This window comes from Apostichopus japonicus, chromosome 8 (assembly GCF_037975245.1).
Source record: "Apostichopus japonicus isolate 1M-3 chromosome 8, ASM3797524v1, whole genome shotgun sequence".
NCBI classification, from domain to species: domain Eukaryota; kingdom Metazoa; phylum Echinodermata; class Holothuroidea; order Aspidochirotida; family Stichopodidae; genus Apostichopus; species Apostichopus japonicus.
This window is the reverse complement of record NC_092568.1, coordinates 21,688,662-21,712,195: the sequence shown is the minus strand read 5'-3', so window position 1 is coordinate 21,712,195 and position 23,534 is coordinate 21,688,662. Positions and strand designations below refer to the sequence as shown.

Below are 23,534 nucleotides of genomic sequence, written 5' to 3'. Positions count from 1 at the left end.
GTACTTCTCTCCTCACCCCCCCTCTTAAAATTTTGTCTCCAAATGTTAACGTTTTGACAATGCAACGAGTTATGTCTAAAATTGTAGGTTTTATCTTGAAATTTTTACATTTTATCCTTTCATTGTTACAATATATCACTAAGTTTCAACATTTTGTCACAAGATTTTAACTTTTCAACTACAGCATAAAAATTTCCACCAATTGTGACAATAAAATGTTGATCACTTGATTGATCGATTTTGTGGAGCCCAAAAAATAACCCCATCCCGCTTGTTGGCTAAACTTTGTGATGCCCCTGGTCACAAGTTATTCAATTTCACTTATCACAAATGTGTTAATGAAAACTTCATATGTATACACCGAAAGGACAGAACCAATATAAGGCACATATATATAATATAAATATATAAAATCAAGACCAAAGTAAAAGTTAATTAGACATTTGTTGAAGGTCAAGGTGTGGTAGGTTTCTGAATTGAAAATAAGAGTGGACATGTCCACCTTTTGCGCGGAATTGCCAAGATCATGTAAAATTCGATTAAAATAAAAAAAAATTGATTTCCTTTCCTGGCACTACTGTCTTTTTCTGTTAAGAAAAGAAACCCCCTTATTACCCTGTAAAACTGCTTGTCCTGTCAACCAACCAAACCATCACTATGCCACCAGGTATAAAGTGTTTATTGTGACAGAACATTGACAGCACTTGTGTGCTATAAGTCTGGTCAATACGTTTGAAATATTCGTTTCTCCTGCGTATTTTTATCTCTCACAAAGCTTACACGATACCGATTATATGTGAGCACAATCGGGGGCGCTCGTCCTCTCCGTTGTAGCAGCTTATTTAGCTACAGTCTTTGCATTGTATGGTGTATCTACACAGCTCGAGTTTATGTATGTTACGAGGGCGCTTGTCCACTGAATTAAACTTGACTGAGCATCTGTCCGTTATTGGTATCGAGAAGAAAACGAGGAAAATGGGAGGGGGAGGGGGGGGGGGGGCGGGGGGCACTATTAACACACACCACAGAGCCAACATAAAGGCACTCTCGTCCTGCGTTTACTGAAGCAGTTGCTTATAGTATACTAATATACTAGTATACTGGTCTTAACAAGACACTCTGCTATCAGTGTAAGCTACATTATTATACCCTCGTGACGTCATCGACTACGTCGTCCTTCGTTAAAGTCTTTCGTCATCAGGGACTTCACCACATATAACCCTACACCGGTTAATATTGTGCAATTTTCTGCTGACATGTATGTCAAAACAAATATATTCTCTATTATACAAACATGAATAGTCAGAACTTGACAACACTGACAGAAAACCAAAAGTTTAGAAGACTGTATGACACTGGACACGCAGAATTTTTTAGTCTATATTTAGTCTATTCTTGTTTTTCACGGGTCAATACATTTTGTAGGGTAAGATAAACAAACCAACAACTTCATTTCACAGTTATGTGAATAGGTCGTATCGGCCTACGCACACGCTTTACGCTTGTCATTGCGGCAACTTTGTCACATCGACAAGGTTGAGAACACACTGAGTAGACTCGGATTGCCTACTGAGAATGATTCTTGATGGAAACAAACACATGATGACTTTACTTACTTCTAGCATCTTGCTTTGTACCATCTTTTACTTTTCGGAAAGTTTGGAAGAAAACGGTCAAAATGTATTCAAACGTACAAGGTAAGCAAATCACCGAGAAGAAGTGTTTGAGAGTATCTCTTAGACTGACATGCAGATGACTGTGTTTCGTTTGTACATGCATTTCCAATATTCGCTGTATATATTCGTGCAAGTAACTACGTTTCCCAGTATCCCACAACTGTGCAATTATTTGCTAAGATTACCGTACATCCAACTTTCCATGTGCATTTCCTCTCATCTGTTCTGTTTTTTTGTTATCTTACGTGAACTCCCAGGTTGGTTTACAAAATTAACACAATATTAATACATAGAAATTGAATTATTGTAATCGCAGTGTATATGCTAGAAGGAACTATATAACTTCGAATCTGGTATTAATTAAATGTAGTTATGCTCTTCAAAATAATTTTACACACAGTTCGTATACAGTTCGTATATGTACGGTAGGCTATATGGATACATGTTGTAGGCCAAGGCTATATTGTGTATTTGGGATTTACAGGGGACGTAATGAGCAAAAATAAAACCAGTGTCGCTGACACTTAATCATGTTATTTGGGATCTAATAGTTTTTTTTTATAGTTTCTGTGCACGTTTATATATATATATATATATATATATATATATATATATATATATATATATATATATATGCAATGGAGGTAAACGACAAAGGCAAATGAATATATATAAATGAAAATCGTAATGAGTTGGAAAATCGTAATGAGTCTGTTCAAAGTATCTCTTTCGAGATCCGGCTTTAGGAATCACAAATGATTTTCGAGTTGGATAGCATCATGTTTGATCTCTAGAGTAGGGCAAAATATGTCACCAAAAACAGAACTAGTATTGTTCGATATAGGTGACAAACGCCTACAGTGGAATTACGATCTTCCTTACCGGTTTCGAACCTCTGGACATACAATCAGCGTCCATAGCCTAGTGGTTAGGGTGTCCGCGTACAGAGCGGGAGGCCCGTGGTTCGAATCCCGGTGGAGGCTGAAAGTTTTTTCACTTTTCCAACTCATTACGATTTTCATATATATATATATATATATATATATATATATATATATATATATATATAGATATAGCTATATATATATATATATATATAAATGAAAATCGTAATGAGTTGGAAAATCAAGAACAGTGAAAAAACTTTCAGCCTCCACCGGGATTCGAACCACGGGCCATATATATATATATATATATATATATAGATATAGATATATATATATATATAGATATATATATATATATATATATATATATATATATATATATATATATATATATATATATATATATATATATATATATATGGAGTTACTAGTGATTTTCGAGTTGGTTAGCATTATGTTTGATCTCTAGAGTAAGGCAAAATATGTCACCAAAATGCCATCAAAAATACCATTTACGTTTTGCAGTTGTCAGAGCGTTTGTCTGTCATTCGAGTGACTTTGCAGTTTGAAACTACAAAAACGTCCCGGCAGAGTAAATCCTTTATATGTATTCTGTACTACAAATTCCAGACAAAGGCTATTGCTATTTTTCATAAACAAAGTATTGACATTTAAAAAAACAATGACTGGTTAAAAAAGCTCTTCGTTCCCGTGAACTAAGATATACGGAAGCCAAAAAGTGCCATCAACATAAGAAAACCTTGCCCCAAATAAGTCAACGTTTTTACTAAATTCTTTAGATAACAAGATAATATCTTACCAAATCAGGAAAAAAAAATGTATCTCGTCAATTCAACCTTTTTCTGCAAAATGTTTTATGCATGTTCACTTCATTCCATCTGAGCAATTGAACAATTTTTCTGCAAAATGTTTATTTGACAACTTATCATATGTCGTCAATTCAACATTTTTATACAAAATGTACAATTGTTCACTTCATTCCAACTGAGCAACTGAGCAATCCAACATTTTTCTGATTTTTGAGAAGATATAATCTTGTAATCTAAACAATTTACTGAAAATGTCGACTTATGGGCAATGTTTTTCTTATTCTAATTGCAATTTTAGGCTTCCGTACAGATAACCAATTAAGTTTACATTTGTTTGTATAAGACAGTGACTTGCACATTATTTTCAAGGTCGGGTGACGGGGGGGGGGGGGATCTAGGTTACAGATATGAACGTTTCTTGAAAGGACTCCATGGGGGCGGAAGTTCTCTTATTAAGTAAAAGACTTAAGTGTAAATATAAAATAATATAAAAAATAATAAAAAAGTTAAAAATAAAATACTGGATGTTTTACCAGACATTTTTCTTTAGATGGTTTAATTATCATTACAATATAAATGCCGAATGAATTCTTAATTCTGGCTTCATCTCCGCTTTCAAAATAGTAGCAAGCTTGTTGAAAAATTCTTTGTAAACCAGTAAAGCGAATTTCTTTCCTTTGCAATTTCCCCATATAAAGGTTAGTGAATGTACAAGAAAAATACCCATCATCTTGGATGAATGATTGGCAATGTGAAGAAGACTTTAACGCCATAACGTGTGATCGTATTCGGTAAGTACAATGACAGCATCCAGGATGTTTCGGTAGGTTATCCGGTGGGGGGGGGGGGGGGGAAGCATGTGCTGAAGGAAGTGAGAGGGGCGAAGGGAGACGGCTTTGGGGCTGGGTGACATCAGCCATTTATCGCTGGAAGACGATATCTTGGTATCTTGGAAGGGTGTCCCCTCCCCTCCTTGAGAAAAATAAGTTGTTCATATTGGGGTGATATATATGTAATATTATGCTATTGAGTATACATTCTCTTTAGTACCTTGTATTATTGTAGTACTGAAAGCGATGAACAATTTGTTGTAACGATATCAGACAATACTTTAAAAATGGCATTCCTGAGATTGTATATGTTTTTTTTTCTGAAAAAAGGCATATTTATTCAGGTGACTGGGGGAGAAAAAGTTCCCAGCCGATTTGCAATCAATAGGGGAACGGGGAAGGGGCGATTCTTGAATCTACCTCTATGGTAATAAAACCTAGTGCCGTCACGGTTTCCAATGACTTGATGCACGAAGACTACACTCCTTTTAGATCTGACTTAACACACAGCTTTGATGTCTTTTACAGTTTTCACAGTGAGACCGATCAGACAATGGACACAATCACTCCGCTTTTAGTGGTTAGCTAATATTTAACAGTGCAAAAGAAAAATAGAATGTTATGTCAGTTTGATAGCATTTGAACGATTCTGTTTTCGCAATATAAGCTCTCATTTAACAGTCCTAGTTTCACATGCTTCTTATCGTGTTTCTTGAGTTTGAGTGGAAGCCTGACAGTTGCTGTCATTGCCGAGAAAGAGAGATAGAGAGTGGTGGGGGGGGGGGGGGTGGTGATGCTAGAATTGCAGTTTGCTAGCTCTAGCCCCCCCCCCCACTCCCTATAAGCGTCCACGTGAATGTCACTTTTCAGGAGGAAAGCTAACAAAAAACATAAGTAGGTTGGGTTGCAATATATTAGCAATCATACGGTCGATGTATAGATACTTGTTGCTCGATTACCAAAAGATAACGAAGTTTATTTCATTGCATGTCTTGGCTCAGTCTTTGGTGTTTAGAAGTTAGTTAGTAATTCCATCGTGGTAAAGGAAGACAAATTTACCAATAATTTTCATACGCACAATCTATTATTTTCATCATCACGTTATATGGACGCGTTGTTGGGCCCCGTAAATTTGGGGCGATGGGGGACCGGTTTTACCTGACCCAGTTTTAAAGTTCGGCCATGCGGTCGGTAAATGATTGAAATAAAAACTTTTTGCCTCCTTCTCAGAAATGGTTTAATCCACATCGATGACGTGTACGTATATACGGAGGAGTTGGTGTGCAGAGATGGCTGGACCACCGTACTTCCAACTGACAGGGGTTGTACGAAAAGTAAGTACGGCCTTTCTTTATCCGTGATCGTGAATCTGCAGATTTTTATGATACTATCTCGTGAAAAGTTTCTTCTACTGACTTTTTCTGAACAAAATACCGTCAACTACGACAAAAATGTGACACCCTTCAGATTTCTCTGCCATCATGATGGTGTGTTTGCTGTATATGGTCATGTACAAGAGGAGAACAGGGGTTGGGCTTGATAAACTTTTGACAAGATGCCTCCATATCGGTGTTACCTGTGATCACTCGTTTTCTTCTGAGACTTATCAAAAAAGAAAGAAAACAAACTGGTAGAAAAAATAAAAATAAAAATAAAACCTTACTGTTTTATTGTTTTACTGTTTTCTTTCGAGGTTTGTTTACATTGCATGCTTCCCGCAAATGAGTTTCACATATATAGTTCTTATATAGTTCATATATAGGGCTTCTTCGGTTTGAAATGAGCATTCATACGGTGGTTAATGTGAAGTGGGGAAAGTATGTGTGAGAAATGAGACGGGATTGTATCAAATCAGATTTGTTTACTTTGTCATTTTGCATTTGCTCAGCTCACTGAAAATTTGATTGATATCATATATACAAGCTGTATTGTTGCGGTTTATTGTCTTTCCCTCCACGTTACCTTCACTTTACTTCTCCTCCTTTCGGGCTCGTCTCCTCCTCCCCATTCCCCTCCTCTCATACAATGCTCTCATTGGATGCAAGGGCGGCGGAACCGGGGGCACACGGTGCACGTGCCCCCCACTTTTCCTCAGGTTAAAAAATGTGCCCTTTTTCTACATAAAAATTGTACTCTTGATCACCTTATTAGGTCAGCGATATTTCAGTAAGAGATCTAATCCTAATTTAGAACTATTAATGAATTTCTGTGGGTCAAAACTCAAAGCTATTTCGAATGGAAAAAAAATTGTTAGTATCTCGATCCTGTCTGGCCACAGTGACATTCGCCTGGCATTTCCGAATGTTCTCTGTCTAATACACATATACCTACTGGCACCAATGAGCGCAGCCTCCGGAGAGAGATCCTTCTCCGTACAACGCCGAATAAAGACATAGTTGCGGAGCACAATTGGTGAAAAACGGTATAATAATATGCTAATGCTTCATATCCATAAAGCAAGAACGGATGGATTAGTTATACGGGTCATCGTTAAAGAGTTTACAAAGCGAAACCCACGTCGAATGAAATATTTCGGGAAGTTTTAAATGTTTACTATACCACAAGGTTTGTAACCAGTGGCGGAGCGTCCATACAGTCAGGGGGGGGGGGGGCGAATGCCCTCCTGACGGACTCAAATGGACTGCTTGTGCCCTTTTCACGGATGCGGTTTACCTTATTATCTGGTGCCTATGTATAGAAGAAGTTTCAGTTTCGATACATTGTTCGCTTCTGTTTTGACAGAACAAAAGAGTTGAAACCCCAAATATTTGTAGTATTTGTGTAAAGTAAGAATCAAACCGTTAGGGTAATTGAAATGGTGTCTGCAGCATATGACAAGCAAGTCACGCAAGCAAACAAAATCAATCAGAAAGCAAAGGCGACGCCTTACAACCACAGAAATAATTAAAAAAAAAATATGTGTCTATCATTACTACCGTGTTTTGCAGTGGCAGTTTCGCCAATCAATTAAAATATTTAGAATGCATATGCAGTATATAATAAGACTTAGTTTTAGAAGGTTAAGTGGAGGAAATTTAACATGATTGTTACAACGATAGTTACTGTGTTGAAAACGCTTCCATGGTGGAGATATGAAGTACAATTGGCGACTTGTTATTGATTTGTGTAATTTGGGGAAATTCCGACAGTATTCAAATGGTTCTGAACAAGATATGGTTACAACCACGAGACCGAAGGTCCGCGAGACCGAAATTAAAAAAGGTCCGCGACACCGAAGGTCTTCGAGACCGAGGTCCGCGAGACCGAAGGTCCGGCAGACCGAAACTATTACTAGGCCCCGCGAGACCGAAACTATTACTAGGCCTATTATAGTGGTAAGACAAATATTACTACTGGTTATATTACGTTGATAAAGCGCGTAATTAAACAGAATTTTACAGCCATTTCTTTTCATAGTGGCCGACCAGTGACTTGCGCAAGGGGGCTGCATGGTGCGGTTTGCATTGATACTAGGGCTCCACTAGTGGCGTAACCAGAGGGGTTGTAGGGGGCGAAAGCATCCCGCTCTCAAAAGTCTCACCCCCCTGCTGCCCCAAAAGAAATTTGAGAATACAAAATAACTTAATAATTAGATATAGCGATACCTTTATTTAAACAATATTGCAACTCTTGTCAATCTCCTTGACCCCCTCTGAAGCCCCTCTAATGATAAACTCTAGTTATACGCCTATCGATTGACCATCCATAGACCATCGGTCTAGCCGACCATCGGTTCGCGAAAATAGGTCTGGTGGAATTCCCCCAAGATATACCTTACCATGCATGATTGCAGTGCTTTGATTATCAAACAAACCAATATGTCAACTGTATGACTATGGTGTGAAATATACTTTTGGAAAGAGGAACTTGTCTGATTGCTTTCATTTTGTTTATTTATTAAGCACAATAGAAAAGTATAGGTCCACAATGAGGTAAGCTTGACTAGAGTTGCAAAATTTACTGACTCATGCTTTATTCATAACGACAGCGATTCATTGTTCGTCATCAGTGCATTTATAAATGGCTATGGAAAGCAATCTCTACGACGAAAGAAAGTGTATATATATTATTTTCAACCATATACTATATGGTATATGTGCCTTAACACAATTCATTCCTCCATTGACTTCAACACTATAAATTCGTCACTTTCCAAGGCCGCTAAATCATAGATCTAGAAGTTTTTAACTGACATGTCCTATATAGCAACCATATATGATAGCTAATGGCCTGGTCGGGCTATCATAGCATATTCTATTTTTGCCACCATGACCGTTTAGACCGTTGAGCTAGAAGAGCTCAAAGTTTAGCATAGTGCTCCCCAACCAATCAGCAAGTTCTCGCTTTCAGAATATTCTTCCCGTTTCACCAAGGATTTTCTCAAACGCCTCAAGTCACCTCCAACCCTCAAGATTTTTAGACCATCAGTAAATTATTTCAGGGAGGCATTAGAGATTATTTCATCCTTTTTAACATACAGGCATGAAAAAAGGAGAATGATTTGAACTAAAACGTCCAAAAAAGAGAGTCGCCTCACTAGGTCAATTTAGGACTATTTTGCGACGCTGGTTAATTTTTTGTTCAGGCTGACATACACTGCTCTAATTGTGGTATGGTATACATATTATATGAAACCCGCCATGTTGGTTTGTGACTGTAAAAGGAACGTATAGCTTGGGGAGAAGGCAGGATACTCTCATGCACATAGAATGCTTATAAGATTTCAGGCGGAATGGCTAATGAACTTTGCATAAATGAACTTTTATGAATGAGTAATGCCAAGTTTGGATAAAATTTTGCCGATGGCGATTGGGGATTTGATGAGTGGGGAAGGGGCGTTAAAAGACTAAACTTTTATCAACACCTCTATTCATGCAATTGGTAGGGGTATGAGACAGACCTTTCCTTGGTCTCCCAACGTGTTTTTTATTATCTTTACTTACTTTGATAGTACTCTGTGTGTAAGGATGATTCCGATGATAATGCACTCACCCCAACCCACTCACCCCCCCTCCTCTCACCCCCTATAGCAGATCTATTTATATGATAATGATGGGACTGGCATCTAACTTGAAGTCTTTACGAACGATGCTGTCATTGTTTTATGTTACTTACGGTAGTGTCATTGTTATGTTAACTACACAACTGTCACAATCCGGGTATAACCTGATTACGTACTGTATGCCTATATGTCTTTACATTCTTCAACGGAGATACTCGTACTTGAAACACTCCTATGAGTTCTGCGACTTCCATCCCGATGACGGCTTGCATATCTTTGATCCTTTGATCTCTGACTCTCTGAACTACGACTATATATGACGCTTTCCGACGCCGTTATGTGCTTGACCTTTGACAGGAATATAACATGACGACTTCGTTACATCATATATACTGATGCTTGCTATATCGCATACACAAGTTAACACGGCGACAATGTCACACACTAAGATAAACTCGACAAATGAAGTAAAAACTTTGTTTAAGTCAGGCATTACAGTTAGTTGTTTAGTAGATTGAAAATATTGTTAAACTATGGATGTCGGACCACTTAAATCCAAAATGTTGGATTTTATTCTAGGTTATATTAATTTTGAACACTGAAATTAAGGATGAAAAACTCCCAAATGTTGTTTGTTAGATTATCATGCCGCAGTGAATTTAATTGTGATGTTATTAAAACATTAAGAATCCACCCCCAAATCTTGACAAATTTCCAGTCTAAATGTATAATTGTAGCTATATATAATTATGTATGTCTGTTTGAATTCCAAATCTGTGTGCGTCCATTGACGGCTTATTTTCTCATTGGTGTGCATGTTCTCAGTTTTGTCACCTTGGTGATTTTGCTTTTTTCTTCGTTTTTGTTTTAAATGATATCCGACAGACTGCCTACCGGGCTACTATGGTGAAAACTGTGCCTTGGCTTGTCGATGTCTGTACGGGAGTTCGTGTGACTCTGTCGATGGCACGTGTGACTGTAAAGAGGGTTGGAAAGGACACGACTGCACCACAAGGTTTGTGAACAATCAATATTGGAACTATATAAATGAACCGACAAATTGTATACAAAACATTATGTGTACTCGTTAATAATGATACTGACAACGTTAATGTCACTCCTTCAGCCATTTCTCTATCAAAGTCCAGTCAAATTTAGTCAAAATATGAACATTTCACTATTTCCAAATTCCAACTAATGTCGCAATGTTGTATCAGTATTGATCTCCCTTATTGCTTGCTTGTTGTGAAATAGCTGCTCGATGGCTATATACTGTTAATTGCTGTTTCGCTTGGCCGCTCTTTATGTCCGCTATAGTTTGAACAGGGAGGGAGTTGCTATGGAAAACAACTTCCTGGTTTGAAACAGGTACCACGGTTGTACCAGGAAGTTGAAACAACTCCCTGATGCCATAACAACTCCCTGTTTGTATAAGAAGACTAATTGTGTCGTTACTATGGCAAACATTTTTAACCATTTACCTCTCTGTTCTATTTAAGTTCAGTTAAAAGAATAGTCCAATTTAAAATTTCTTTTTGATATGTTAAAGAGGAACATAATCTTAGTACTCTGGTGAAATTTGCATGAAATACTACAAATTATACTTAAGTGAAAACCCGTTGTAATTAGCTTAAGTATAATACAGTTCTACTTGAGTACAATAATTTTTCACGCAGTGAAATAGCATTTGACTTAAGTAAAATGCAGTTGCATTTAGCTTTAGCAGAATTGATGACACTGAAAATTAATTCATTCTTCTTAAGTGAAATTCCACTTAACTAAGAGAATAATTCAATTTCGCTTTAGCTATAACCAATCATTCACTTAATAGAACTATATATTACATACGTGAAATTAGTTGCCATTTTCTCTTTAACAGTAAAGCATTCTAATTTAGTGAATTAATTCATTTATAGTTAAGTTAAATAGAATTCCACTTCACGTTAAAAAAAACTAGTTATTTAGCTTAATTAGAGCACAATTTTACTTAGGTAAAATACAATTACGCTTATGTAAAATACAAGTTTACTTAAAGTGGAATTATTTTCAAATATGCTTAGTCTTATTCTACTTAAGAGGATTAATTCTACTTCAATATAATAGAGAGATTAATGTAAAATGTCGCTATTACAAATGTGCGAATAGACAGAGTTACTTTATAAGATCCACCTTAAGAGAGAATACAAAAACAATAACCACCCACGTAAATCTCCTCAAGATTAAAAAAATAACACTTGCCAATTGCACCGGAATGTTTACGGATCTCATATTAAATGGAAGCCATTTTTAATTCAAGGGATTATATTTTATTTGGGTACAGACACAATGCAATGTCAATATATCATGTCCTGATCTTTTACCAGATGCGATTTGGGCGAATACGGTCGTAACTGCCAGTCAACCGCCTTGATCTGTGAGAATGGTGGGGTAAATCATCCGATAGCCGGGGAGTGCTTGTGTCCGGGAGGTTACCGTGACGACCGTTGTCAGGAGGGATGCAATCCAAGTTATGACGAGAACTGTGCATTAAATTGCGAGCAATGCACTAGTTTGAATGCTGATGTATGCGACTATATCTTTGGATCTTGTAGATGTCACCCTGGTTGGAGAGGGTTTTACTGCACCGAACCCTGTGCTCCTGGTTTCCAGGGATCATTTTGTGCAGAAAGCTGCTGCTCGGGTCATGGATTTTGTGATGAGCCAAACAACCGATGTCTCTGCTTAGATGGCTACACAGGGCAAACCTGCTCCGAAAAGTGTCCGAATGGGTTTTTTGGCAGGGATTGCATACAGAAATGCGTGTGTCCGTTTTGTGATCACATCACTGGGTCATGTGAAACTTGTCCACCTGGTTACCAAGGAGATGGGTAAGTTTTGATATACGGGGGTATACATGAGAGCAGGCGATATAAGGGATTTTGGTGATAATGTGGCTCTGCTATACAAAATAATTTCTAGAGTCCACTAATTGGTGTCGAGAGAAGTGACATTTTATAAACTGCTTGCCAATGTGATCCAAATGCTGGTTGGATTTTCCGTTAATATGACATCATTTTGCGCTTGCCTTGGACTTCTTTACCGACCCCACCCCAACCCGCCCCCCCCCATCCTTCTGCTCGTTAAAAATGAAGTTTACAAGTTTTGTCCTGCTTGAAATATCTCATACAGATGCAAGGGCACATGTAACTTGGAGCAATGGGGACCGAACTGTAACTCATCGTGCACATGCGCAAATGATGCAACCTGTGATGTTTTTACTGGGATATGTAAAGAAACGTCAACCAAGAAATATGAAGACTCCGAAGATCAGGACTCTATGGATATTGATCTTTCATCTGAATCCGAATCCGAATCCAAATCTGAATCCCCAGGTTAGTTTCATTGTCCAAAACCAAAGGAGACAAAAACCTAGCCATATTCATTGGCAATATGTGAAAGATAGGATAAGCAATTATCGTAAAACAGCAGAGAGACATCTCATTCCATTTTGGGATATATCGCAGGTTTAGTGTTTCTTAACACACAAGACTGTAAAACATTTCTATAGCCCCCTCCCCTTCTTTCCATTGTGAACGCCACTGTAGATTGGAGAGCGGGGCAATGAAATGATTCACGACAATCACAAGGAGAGACAGATATGCGTGTATGTGTGGTGTGCGTGGGATGGGGTATTAGGTTGGTTGGCGTGGTTACGCAAACGTTCCCTAAAGTTATCCTGATCTAATTTGTTAAAACTTTCACGTGGGTGCACAAGTAGTCATCCTCCGACTGTTCGTTGGAATGTTTCATGGCAATAAAATTATTTGCCATGGAGGGAATTTATGTAACGTTTTAAGAGGGTGGGCAGGGGAGGGGAGGGAGGCTGTACTGATAACCATTAATGAACAACATGTGTCAATTTCTGCAACAGCTGCATATATTGAATACTATGTTTATCCGTTTGGTATACTTTTTTTTTCAGATGATTCAGATGATTCCACCATCAGCATTGTTATTTTGGCCGTCTCGAATCTATGTGGGATTCTTGCAATCGTTTCGTTTATAGGAATATTAGCTTGCGTCTGCTCAAAAAGGCGGCGGAATAGAAAGTAAGTTACACGACTGTGAACCAAAGAGCGACATATTTAGTTGCTTGCATTCACGAACTGTATTCCCTTTTACATAGGCGTACGAGGCGGGGGGGGGGGCAGGGGGCGGGCAGACTGCCCCCCAAATTTCCAGAGGACAAGAAATTCGGGAAAAAGTCCTGAAAAATTCGGGCAGCCTAAGAGGAGAAAAAACTATATATATGTATATATAAATATGCCATGGCTTGCCCGAATCTTTTTCAAATTTTTGCCCGACAATTCTGTGGAGAGCGTTTTATGTTATTTTTCTTGTGACATTAATATTAATATAGGCCTAATGATTTCTTTATTTAGCATCATGTTGCCTGAATATTTCCGTGTAACACCACCGTAAGCGCAGCTCATCTGGGCTACCACGCTTTTTGCACTATCAAAAATTTGTCTAACTAGTCAACTGTATACCTGGACATCCCCGACATGAGTGTATATAAGAAGCGTTTTCTTGTTCATGGATGGTGGGGGGGGGGGGGAGGGGAAGTGCCTACAAGCCTAGAAGTACAGGTTTATCGTATTCTTTGTTATTTGTTATACTATTTTTTGAGACAAATTGCAGTCTCACCCGACACAGCGACATTATCCCGCCTACGTGGAGGTAGCTGAGTACTGTGTTCAAATAATAAATACGGTATAACTAAATAGGAGCTTAAAAAATATAGTGTCCTATTTTTCCCCTCGGATGTTACCATTTTTTCTTCTTCTAATTTACCAAATTTTTGGGGAAGTGTAAATTTCTAAAACGTGAGATTATAAAATAAAGAATGTTTAGATGCAACTTGCAAGGCCTCAGAAGGGCCATTTCCGGCAATCTGAGAGGCATATTTTGCCAAAAAATTCCTTGTACACTACGCGCCAACCGATGGTGGCGCTCAGCTTAGATAGTGTAACGGGAACTCTCGGGCACAAAAGTTTCTGCCCCCCCCCCCAAAATGAATTGGTCCCGTACGCCTATGCCCTTTTGAGAAAGAGCTGTAGAGTAATCGTAGTTCACATGTCAATAAACACTTTTAAACTGTATCCTTCTTGACCAATCAGAGAATGGTGACATTAATCACTTTTAAACTGTATCCTAATTGACCAATCAGAGGATAGTGCCATTAAACACCTTTAAACTGTATCCTTTAATTGACCAATCAAAGGATAGTGCACACGGTTGTTACGTTTGTAAAATGAATTCACGATCACGATCATTATCATCACTAGAACAGTTCAAAGGGTTCAGGTAAGCACCTTAAGATGTTTTGGTGACTTCTTTTACGAGTGATAAAAAAACTAGCAATATTAAATTCAGTATTAAACAAGAGGGCAATCCACGGAGTTGCATATATCACACCGCCAGCAAACACTGATTCAAACGAACAAATTTACTATTAGCTATGCCATCTGGCAATACAGTATTTGAAGTTAACATGATTACAGTCTTCGTGAAACCGTACACTGAACAAAACTAGGCTGGTTGGTCCTGACTCCAGAATCATACTTTTATTAAAATTGTGAAAGATTCCTCTCTTTTGATGGTCCATTTCATACTAACTTTTAACACTAGGAATATTAACACTCATTGTCAATCAGTGAAATTCTATTGTCGCGTGAAGGTAAATTATACATAGACTAGGCCAGTTTAAAATATATATTTAACATTTAACCAGGTAACCGTTGACCACGGTTCTCATTGTTATCCCATATTGATAGTATTTGATATTGCCATGATACCTGTGGAGGTTCCATGTGAATTTAATGTTTCCCCTTGGAGTTATAACAAAACCTCGATTTGCATTATATTTGACCTTTGATATCTGACCTTAGATTCAAAGGTCCTCCGTGACACAAAGGTTTACCCTGAGGTACCTTCCCACCAAGTTTGCAGAAAATCGACCGAGCCGTTTAGGAGTTTTTGACACAAAATTGTGCTAAAAGTAAAGATTTGACCTTTAAGCATGTTACCTTTGACGTCTTTTCCCATGGCAACCACATATTGTGTTACCACGTAAATGATATGTTTCCCCTTGCAGTAAAAACCAAATTCAACAAACTTTGACCTCTGACCTTTGGTTCCGGGGGGGGGGGGTCTGCGAGACACAAGGGTTTACCCTGGTGTACCTTCCCACCAAGTTTGAAGAAAATTGGTCCAGCTGTTTAGGAGGAATTGTGACCAAAAATGGACACACACACGCACACACAAATCTAATTGTTTTCTAATATATTAGCTACAACCGATGACATTTCTCTCTATTCTAACCCTTTGTCTTGGCAACCGATGACTAGTGTTGTCAACTGTTCGACAACTGGTGACAGGAATTTCTTTTGTCCCATGTCACCAGTTGTGAGACCTAGACATGCCTACCCATCCACACGCACGCACACACGCACACGTTTCAAACCCCTCTCTCAGTTATGAACTTCCGGTCACTCTGGGGTATTTCTTTTGTCCCATGTCACCAGTTGTGAGACTCTAGACATGCCCATACCCATCCACACGCACACACCCACACGCACACGTTTCGACCCCTATCTCAGTCATGAACTTCCGGTCACTTTGGGGTACCCACCATGGGTAACCCTCCGAAGATGAAATAATAACTGCTCATAATAGTACTTGTTCAATTTTTTTTCAATTTATGTGGTACATTCTTATTCTTATTTTCTTTACCTTCACAGGAAAACATATAGGGAAAATCCTCCAGAGCCTAAAAGTAAGTGTCGAAGAAGTTTCCATTCTTATAGAGTTCCTATATCATGTCTTTGCAGGTGTATCTGTATATCTGTCTCTGTTACGTCTCTCTAAAACTGCCAGTCTCGTTAATTCTATAGAGTTATCGATATGGACATGCACTAGCGCTTTCTGCAAACATGAATTATGAATACTTGTCATGATAAACAGTCAACCATATTGCACCTTTTTTGTTATTAATATTATCATTCTTCTCTCCATTCTTCCCCTACCCTGCAGTTGTCAATACAATAAGCAAGACGATAGATGAGGAACCACCAGATACATCATATCAAGCCCTAAATCTAGGAAATATTGCAGATCCTCCCGATGATCGCAATTCTTCCTCCTGTTATGAATACCTTGAGATAGACCCTATACCTGGCCCGGAGCCTGAGCCTGAGCCTGACGGATATATGTCATTGCGACCTGATGCACGTATCGATGGTTAACGTAGCATTTGGAGTCGACTTTGCCGAGAAAGTTATGCACAATTTTTGGGCCTTTTATAAGCTTCCGACATTGAACTCTTGCCACTGTTCCGTTTAGGGTATCACTCTATTCCCTCTGTAGATACATACAGCAGAGGAGATTGGACAGTCAGGTAGAAGGAAGGAACACAATGAAGATTTGGGGCTTTGTGATACAGGGGCAGACGAAAATGCCGTTTTTGTTTGCTTTCTGTCGATATTTAAATAACATTTAATGTAGTTAAATGTAGTTATGCAAACTTTTGTTTCAGGTAAGGAAGAAAGAGTGATATATTTGAGAACAATATGACTTTTGTATTTTGTATATATGTGATCAGTATACCATAGGGCCACTGGACGAAAATCTCAAAATTTGAATGTAATCATTAAAAACAAATTTATATTGACATCAATTCAATGTATAAACCCGTTTTCGTTTTGTATCGGTTGATACGGATATTTTGAAGAAAACTCGCTTGGTTTGTTGTAGCTGACGATCATAGGCAATCAGCTGGTCATTGGATGAAAGAGACTCTAAAACGAGGAATTATTCAGCGGATCTTATTTTGTGGAACTTCTCACCCGTGGCAGCTGTAATGTGCTTACCTGTATAATTGTTTATTGTTTAAAATTAATTTGATTGTCCTCCAGAATTTATTCAAGTTACTATAACTAATTAAGCTTAATTAAGTAGTATAAGAGTATACCTGTCCTTACTGGCTGACTGAGAAACGGGTTGAGCTGTATGCAAGCATCTCTAGAAGCTTCACGAACCAACTTGGTTGGCTGCTCCACCGAGGGACTATTAATATACCCGATGAAATTAATAGTAATAATAATTACAACCATAATAATCAGTTATTTTGATGACGCTTAAGCGACCACAAACGTGGGAAAACACGCCCAAGGGCTTATGGATTACAATTTACACGTCGGGTGGCTTCCAACATTTTCCAACATTTTCCAACATTTTAAATCAAATTTGGAATCTTTTCGATTTAGAATTTTTTTTTTTTAGATGTGGAAACCGTAGTTTGCTCTTGTGGAACACTTACAAAAAAAATAAAATTTGTTCCTGATGAAAATAAGACACCTTTTCAGCTTTCTTTTTCTTTTTCTTTTGTTCGCTAATTGAAGGTTACTGAATGTGTCATGAATAACCCTGTTTCGATTCTAAACATTTCCTGACCCGAAAATTGTAGCTTAGAAGACGCTTACCCCTATGACCCTTATATGATCGCCACCAATGGTAAATCGCAGGCCAAACTGAATGTTGGTTTAAATAAAAATATTGAAAGGTTCATTCATAAATTGCCTTCCACGACACCTTCAACATATTTAAAATGTTTAAACTAGAAATTACATTTGTTAAAAAAAAAACACAATTAGAGCCTCCTTGAAGGTTGATGATTCCGAATATGTATACTAACATTTTCAGACCATATAAATTTTGAGATTACTTAATGACCATTAAACGAAAATTTTAGTTATATCCTCGCCACCAAACATTTTTTTTTGCAGAGATAGGAAAACTTGGAAATGCCATGTGACAATTGCCACACAACTATTTTGAACGTTTCATTTACCTCCAACAACTGGTCACAATGCTCAGTGTATCTGTTCATGTGCAATGCGTACAAATGGTAACTAAATAGTGAGACAGGGTGTTGTTAACATATAAGAGATGGGTGCTCTCATGGGGGGCGGGTTGGTGTGGGGTGTGGGTGGGGGTTCTCCTCTCGGTTTATTTCCGTTAGCTTCAAACCGGTCAAAACGGTAGCATATCTGCAACTAGAGTATAGTGTGCATGTATACATTGTGGAATATGGCTTAAAATGGCCCTGTAAAATAACTGTTTTGGGCATATTTTCAGATATTGTTATTTGTTTTCTTTGATTTTATGTTGAACATTGTCATGGTATAGCTCTATTTCCATGAATGTACACCCGTCCAATGACGCCGCAAACTTCACAGCATGTTTTTGCAAATTTGTTTTCTAGACTACTTTGCTTCTGTTGTGATCATTGTGTTAGTTTTCAGAGAAACCGCAACTCTGTTTATTCAACAATTCATTGTAACATCTATGCCATTTTGCCTATAAATTAATCGGAAACCATTAGATAGACTTTACTCGCTGTGAAAAATAGACAACTTTGGAATTCTTGAAAACACTGCAGTTTCGCTTTGCGGCTTTCTGTGTGTATCGATCGCGATATATAATAATAACGTTATGTCTCCCATAATGCAATGGATTATTGCCTTCGAGTAGATCAAAAACATTCATCCCCTCGAAAATGGCAAAGAAAATGTTTGTTCAAAAGTATTCGGTGAGACCAAGTTGCGGCTCTTACTTCTCGCTCATCGTGATTAACTGAATAATTCACAATGCTGTGTTGTTCTGGTCAAAGTTAATATGTGCCTTAAGGTTCACTATCTTTACGAAACATTGCATATTGTTTACGAAGTCTACATATATATATATATATATATATATATATATATATATATATATATATATTAACTTAATAAAGATCAACACACCAGAAAAAGTCCACTTCACGACCGGTTTCGTCCTTTGGGACTCATAGGGCGAAGATAGGAATCGAACCCCGGACCTTGTGTTACAGACCGAAGTCCGTACCACTCGACCACAGTGATGATATATAATGTATTTTTTTCTTCAATGCGTGTAAACTGACTTAGTAGGCGTTTGTCACATATATCGAACAATACTACGGTTCTGTTTTGGTGACATATTTGCCTTTAGAGATACTTTGAACAGACTTTGTTAATGCAATGGAGGTAAACGACAAAGGCCATGTGGACGCTGATTGTATGCCCAGAGGTAAAAAACCGATATGGTAGGTCGTAATTTCACTTAAGGCGTATATATATAAATGTTTTATATATATAAATATATATATATATATATATATATATATATATATATATATATCAAATCAAAATATACATATATAAAAAAATTAAATTTAGTTTCGGTTAATAAATTATCCCATTTTTAGTCGGCAATATAAAAGATCGGGAACACTATCATGCAGTAGCCTACATATGGAAACCTTTGCTCTATAAACGGCCCGTTGTCATCGCACAGCGCAAAGAAATCAATGTGACTATCAACACTTTATTACGAAAGTTGTTCATACATGTGGGGAGAAGAATTTACTACTTAATCCGAAGAAATCAATAGAAATGGTATTTGAAAATATTAACTTGATCGAAACAAAAGAGGAGAAAACGACGATTCATGGTTCATATCATATGTAGAACGCACTCGCCACACAATGTACTATAGGAGTGTGTATCGATGATAAGTTAACATTTACTAACCATATTTCAAGGAGCTTATCTAAAGTATATTATATTGTTTCAACATTAACATATATTGCTCCCCACTTTCCCATTGAAACACGTAAGAAGGTTTTTAATGCTTCCATATATTACCGCATATAATTTATGCATTTCCAGTGTGGTACCACTTCATACATGCTATAGAGACAAGAAGAGGGTTAAAAGTTTCCTAAAATATTGCGCAATTATATTTTGCTTAGACTGTGATATTCTTGTAAGTATGGTTAATGTTGCAGCCCGAAATGATTTTGTTAGACTTGTCAAAAATATACTTGCCTGCCAAAATCATCCTCTACATTGTGAACTGACTTCTCTGTGCAATAATACAAAATACTATTTAAGAAATCCTCAACTCACTCCAAGTTTTAGAATCACACTTTTTAGAAATTCATTTACTTACAAAGCTGCACTTTTTACCCACAATGGAGTCTTAGAACCCTTGTTATTATCATCTGAAGTATTTAATATTCAATATTGATATCCTTATTATACTTTAAAATGTTCAAATTTACCTGTAACTACCTGTAACTAATCACTGTAATTATATGTTTCCTTTGTGTACTTCTTATCCTATTTATAAATTTATATATAGTGGAATAGATAAAAAAAAAATAATAATAAAAAGAAAATGCTGTTGTATACGCACAGGAAGCGTTACGGTTTTCACTCTCCTAAATTGCTGTGAGGGCACTGCACACACATGTGCTGTATTCAGATTAGCCGCGTAAAGGAGGACTTTACAAATTTCTTACGATGCTTTTGATTTGCCGGTGAAAAGTACGAGCCTTAACATTGACCAATCAAGTCAAATTTTATATCACTAGAGAGAAGTGTCAACGAACTTTTCTTTGGCATAGGAAAGAAATTGGTAACACAAATACATCCCCAGCAAGCACAATGTAAGCATTGAGAGATAGAGACATTTTTAAGAGGTTCACTGCTTTCCGAAGTGGTTTTTACTTTTTCAGATTAAAAAGTACAGGGTTTAGTTTATATGCAAAATAAATAAGGACACAGCATTGTAAAGAAGACACAATATTCTTCAAAATGACATGAGAAAGAGTTTTCTGAGTGCTTTATTTAGAAAGTTATGAAAAGTGTTAGCGCCATATGTGCTTATTTTAGTAGCGATATTTGTTGCGTAACGGGGTGTTTTGTGCCGAGTTCCGTAATGATTCCATATGATTTGTAAATTCCGCTTCCCATTTAAAGCATGTTTTCAGATTTGACGGCCAGATGCATGAGTTCGTCACATTTATCATCAATTATATACAGGAAGTTGTTTACAAGTTTCAAATTCTATACAATATATGTAAGAATACGCAATTAATTGATCCCAGGGTACACTATACGAACATAACAGTATTGTTGAAATCATTACGTGAATTTGAAATACATTAATGGATGCATCAGTAAAATGTTGTGGTACAGCTGATGTCATTGGGTACCCTCTTAAATAGATAAATAACTATAACAGAAAACTTCGTCAGCCAATTATGAAATCAGTTGCAAACTTCACAAAAGTGAGCCTATATACGTTTTTGGCATTTATGATCAACGTACTAACCTTCTGTCTCATATGTAACCTTACATTTACCACGTGACTTTAGTATCTGGCAATATTTTATTAGCAGTGCGCCCCAAACTAATGTTGATTATAATATATTTCTTGTGTAAAATTTGGCTCTAAAAACTTTATCATTTTCATTAAGATTAAGAAAATATTTGTAGGCCTACTGACGTACTGAAATATCTTGAAAATATATGTACTTTGTAGGGTACAAATGGATAGCACCATTTCACATATAAAACAAGAAAAAATCCCATTTACTCTAAACCCCACCCCCAGGGCCGGCAGTCCACAACTTCGACTTGAAACCCTCTCAGACAAGCTTGTGCGGGCGTGGAATCGATTCGAACATTTCACCATTATGCTTTCATATAACACTTTATTTAGTTTAAAATACATTGATATCGGTGGGTCTCTACAAATTATGGGATATAACCAGAAAATTTCAACCAACTAGATCTTAAAGTGGTTAAAGAAATATCATGACTCATTGGTTTCAAGAATGACGTGATCCCGATCACTATAGTTTCTAACCGCAGTAAAATTATCTTGCAAAGTTGCTAAATCATTTATATACCCTGGTGTAGTAGCATGCAAAGATCACTAAATAATGCAACTGTTAAAAGTTATTGTAGAATTTCACCTTTTGCTACTTACAGTGACACACCGACACGGTGACGAATGAAAACGTGAAACAATCATCGCATGAATGGTTTCGAATAATTATGTAGTTGTTATCCTCTGACCTCAGTCCTTACATAATTCTTTACACAGTTAAACTTGTTATATGGTTTTTTCCAGTTCTGTACACAGTAGTACACACGATAGGATATCCCATTTACAGTGTCTGTATAGTCAAACACTCTTTGTAGCTTTTTTTCTGCCGCAGAAATAGAGTGTTCACACTTTATGTATTTGACTTAGTTGCTGGTATGAAGGTTGATGCTGTTCCTTAAAGCATATTAAGTAACACTCGTGTTTAATCTTAGAGCTTAATATTCCTGCTTTTGACTTGATCGTGTATATAAAGTTTACTGCGTTATCAGTCTGTATGTTTTCGAGCATGTACTAGCATTGTTTATTGTGTAACAGCCATTTATCAAATACCAAACTACCCACCGGAAGTGAGGCTCTGTATATACACGCTTATACCCTAGTGGACGTGATGTCTCTGCTATTTCTAATTGGTTCCAGCCGTATTCCTTCTTTGCTAATTTTGTGTTTCTTAAATATTAATCCGTCCAGTGGACTACAAAAAGGAGAAGAGAACGTTTGCTCCAAGTTTAGGTAAGCCTATTTTTTTTATTTATCTTCCTTATTGCCACCGTCAGTGGTTACTTACATCACACGGAACCATATTATATGCAAATTATTTCCTCCTCGACCTTTTAGCTTTGCATATTTGAAATGCATATTCTCAAAGAACGACTGGACTATAGGCCTCCTATCAACCTTGTCGATTTAGCTCTATTCACGGTGTATCGGAATTATCAAATGACGCTTGGCTTGTAAAGGCCAACCTAAAAGTTCTATGATGGGTGACTTTCTTAAAAACAAAATCAACTCATTACCACATCAAAACAAAATTACGAACGCGAAATTAAAATTAATATAAACCTAAATTAAGCCTTGTTATTGAGAAAGGTTAACTACAGCATTAGCTTAAAATATATACAGAGAATAATCCAGTAATCGTTACTATATATGTTCAAAATTATAAGGTAAAACTGCAGCATTTCACAGTCACTCTCAAAGCATGCCTGTATACATTCATTGAGACAATTCTTTGTTCAGGTCAAGTTTGGGAATAACTTGGAGGGTTTGAATTTGCATAAAATTGATTTTGTCAACATTTTTCCTTTCGAGTACTCAGCTGTATCTCTACGATTATCTTTGAGAGTCGGAGAGGAGGGGGAGGGGGTGTTAGGCAATATTGTTGACCTTTTACTTATCAATACGGCCTCTCGTAAAACCAAAGCATACTCGAAATGTACTCGTACCCGTTGCACCCGTATCCCGGAGTACTCTGGCAGTGGTACTCGGTATTCGGAACCATAAGTTGTCAG

General features: G+C 37.3%; 1 protein-coding gene across 1 annotated transcript in view; it reads left to right on the top strand.

Annotated features, from left to right (window-relative positions):
• Positions 1-1,319: 1,319 nt before the first annotated feature.
• LOC139970532 (uncharacterized) overlaps positions 1,320-23,534 on the top strand; it is a 35,256-nt gene continuing 13,041 nt past the window's right edge. The window contains exons 1-12 of the mRNA XM_071976311.1: positions 1,320-1,697; positions 4,092-4,184; positions 5,454-5,557; positions 10,111-10,240; positions 11,589-12,092; positions 12,394-12,596; positions 13,187-13,313; positions 16,008-16,042; positions 16,300-16,506; positions 17,020-17,122; positions 17,732-17,801; positions 22,541-22,755. Of these exons, the coding sequence (XP_071832412.1) occupies positions 1,576-1,697; positions 4,092-4,184; positions 5,454-5,557; positions 10,111-10,240; positions 11,589-12,092; positions 12,394-12,596; positions 13,187-13,313; positions 16,008-16,042; positions 16,300-16,506; positions 17,020-17,122; positions 17,732-17,801; positions 22,541-22,755 (1,913 nt within the window). The 5' untranslated portion in view covers positions 1,320-1,575. The remainder of the gene's footprint in view (positions 1,698-4,091; positions 4,185-5,453; positions 5,558-10,110; positions 10,241-11,588; positions 12,093-12,393; positions 12,597-13,186; positions 13,314-16,007; positions 16,043-16,299; positions 16,507-17,019; positions 17,123-17,731; positions 17,802-22,540; positions 22,756-23,534) is intronic.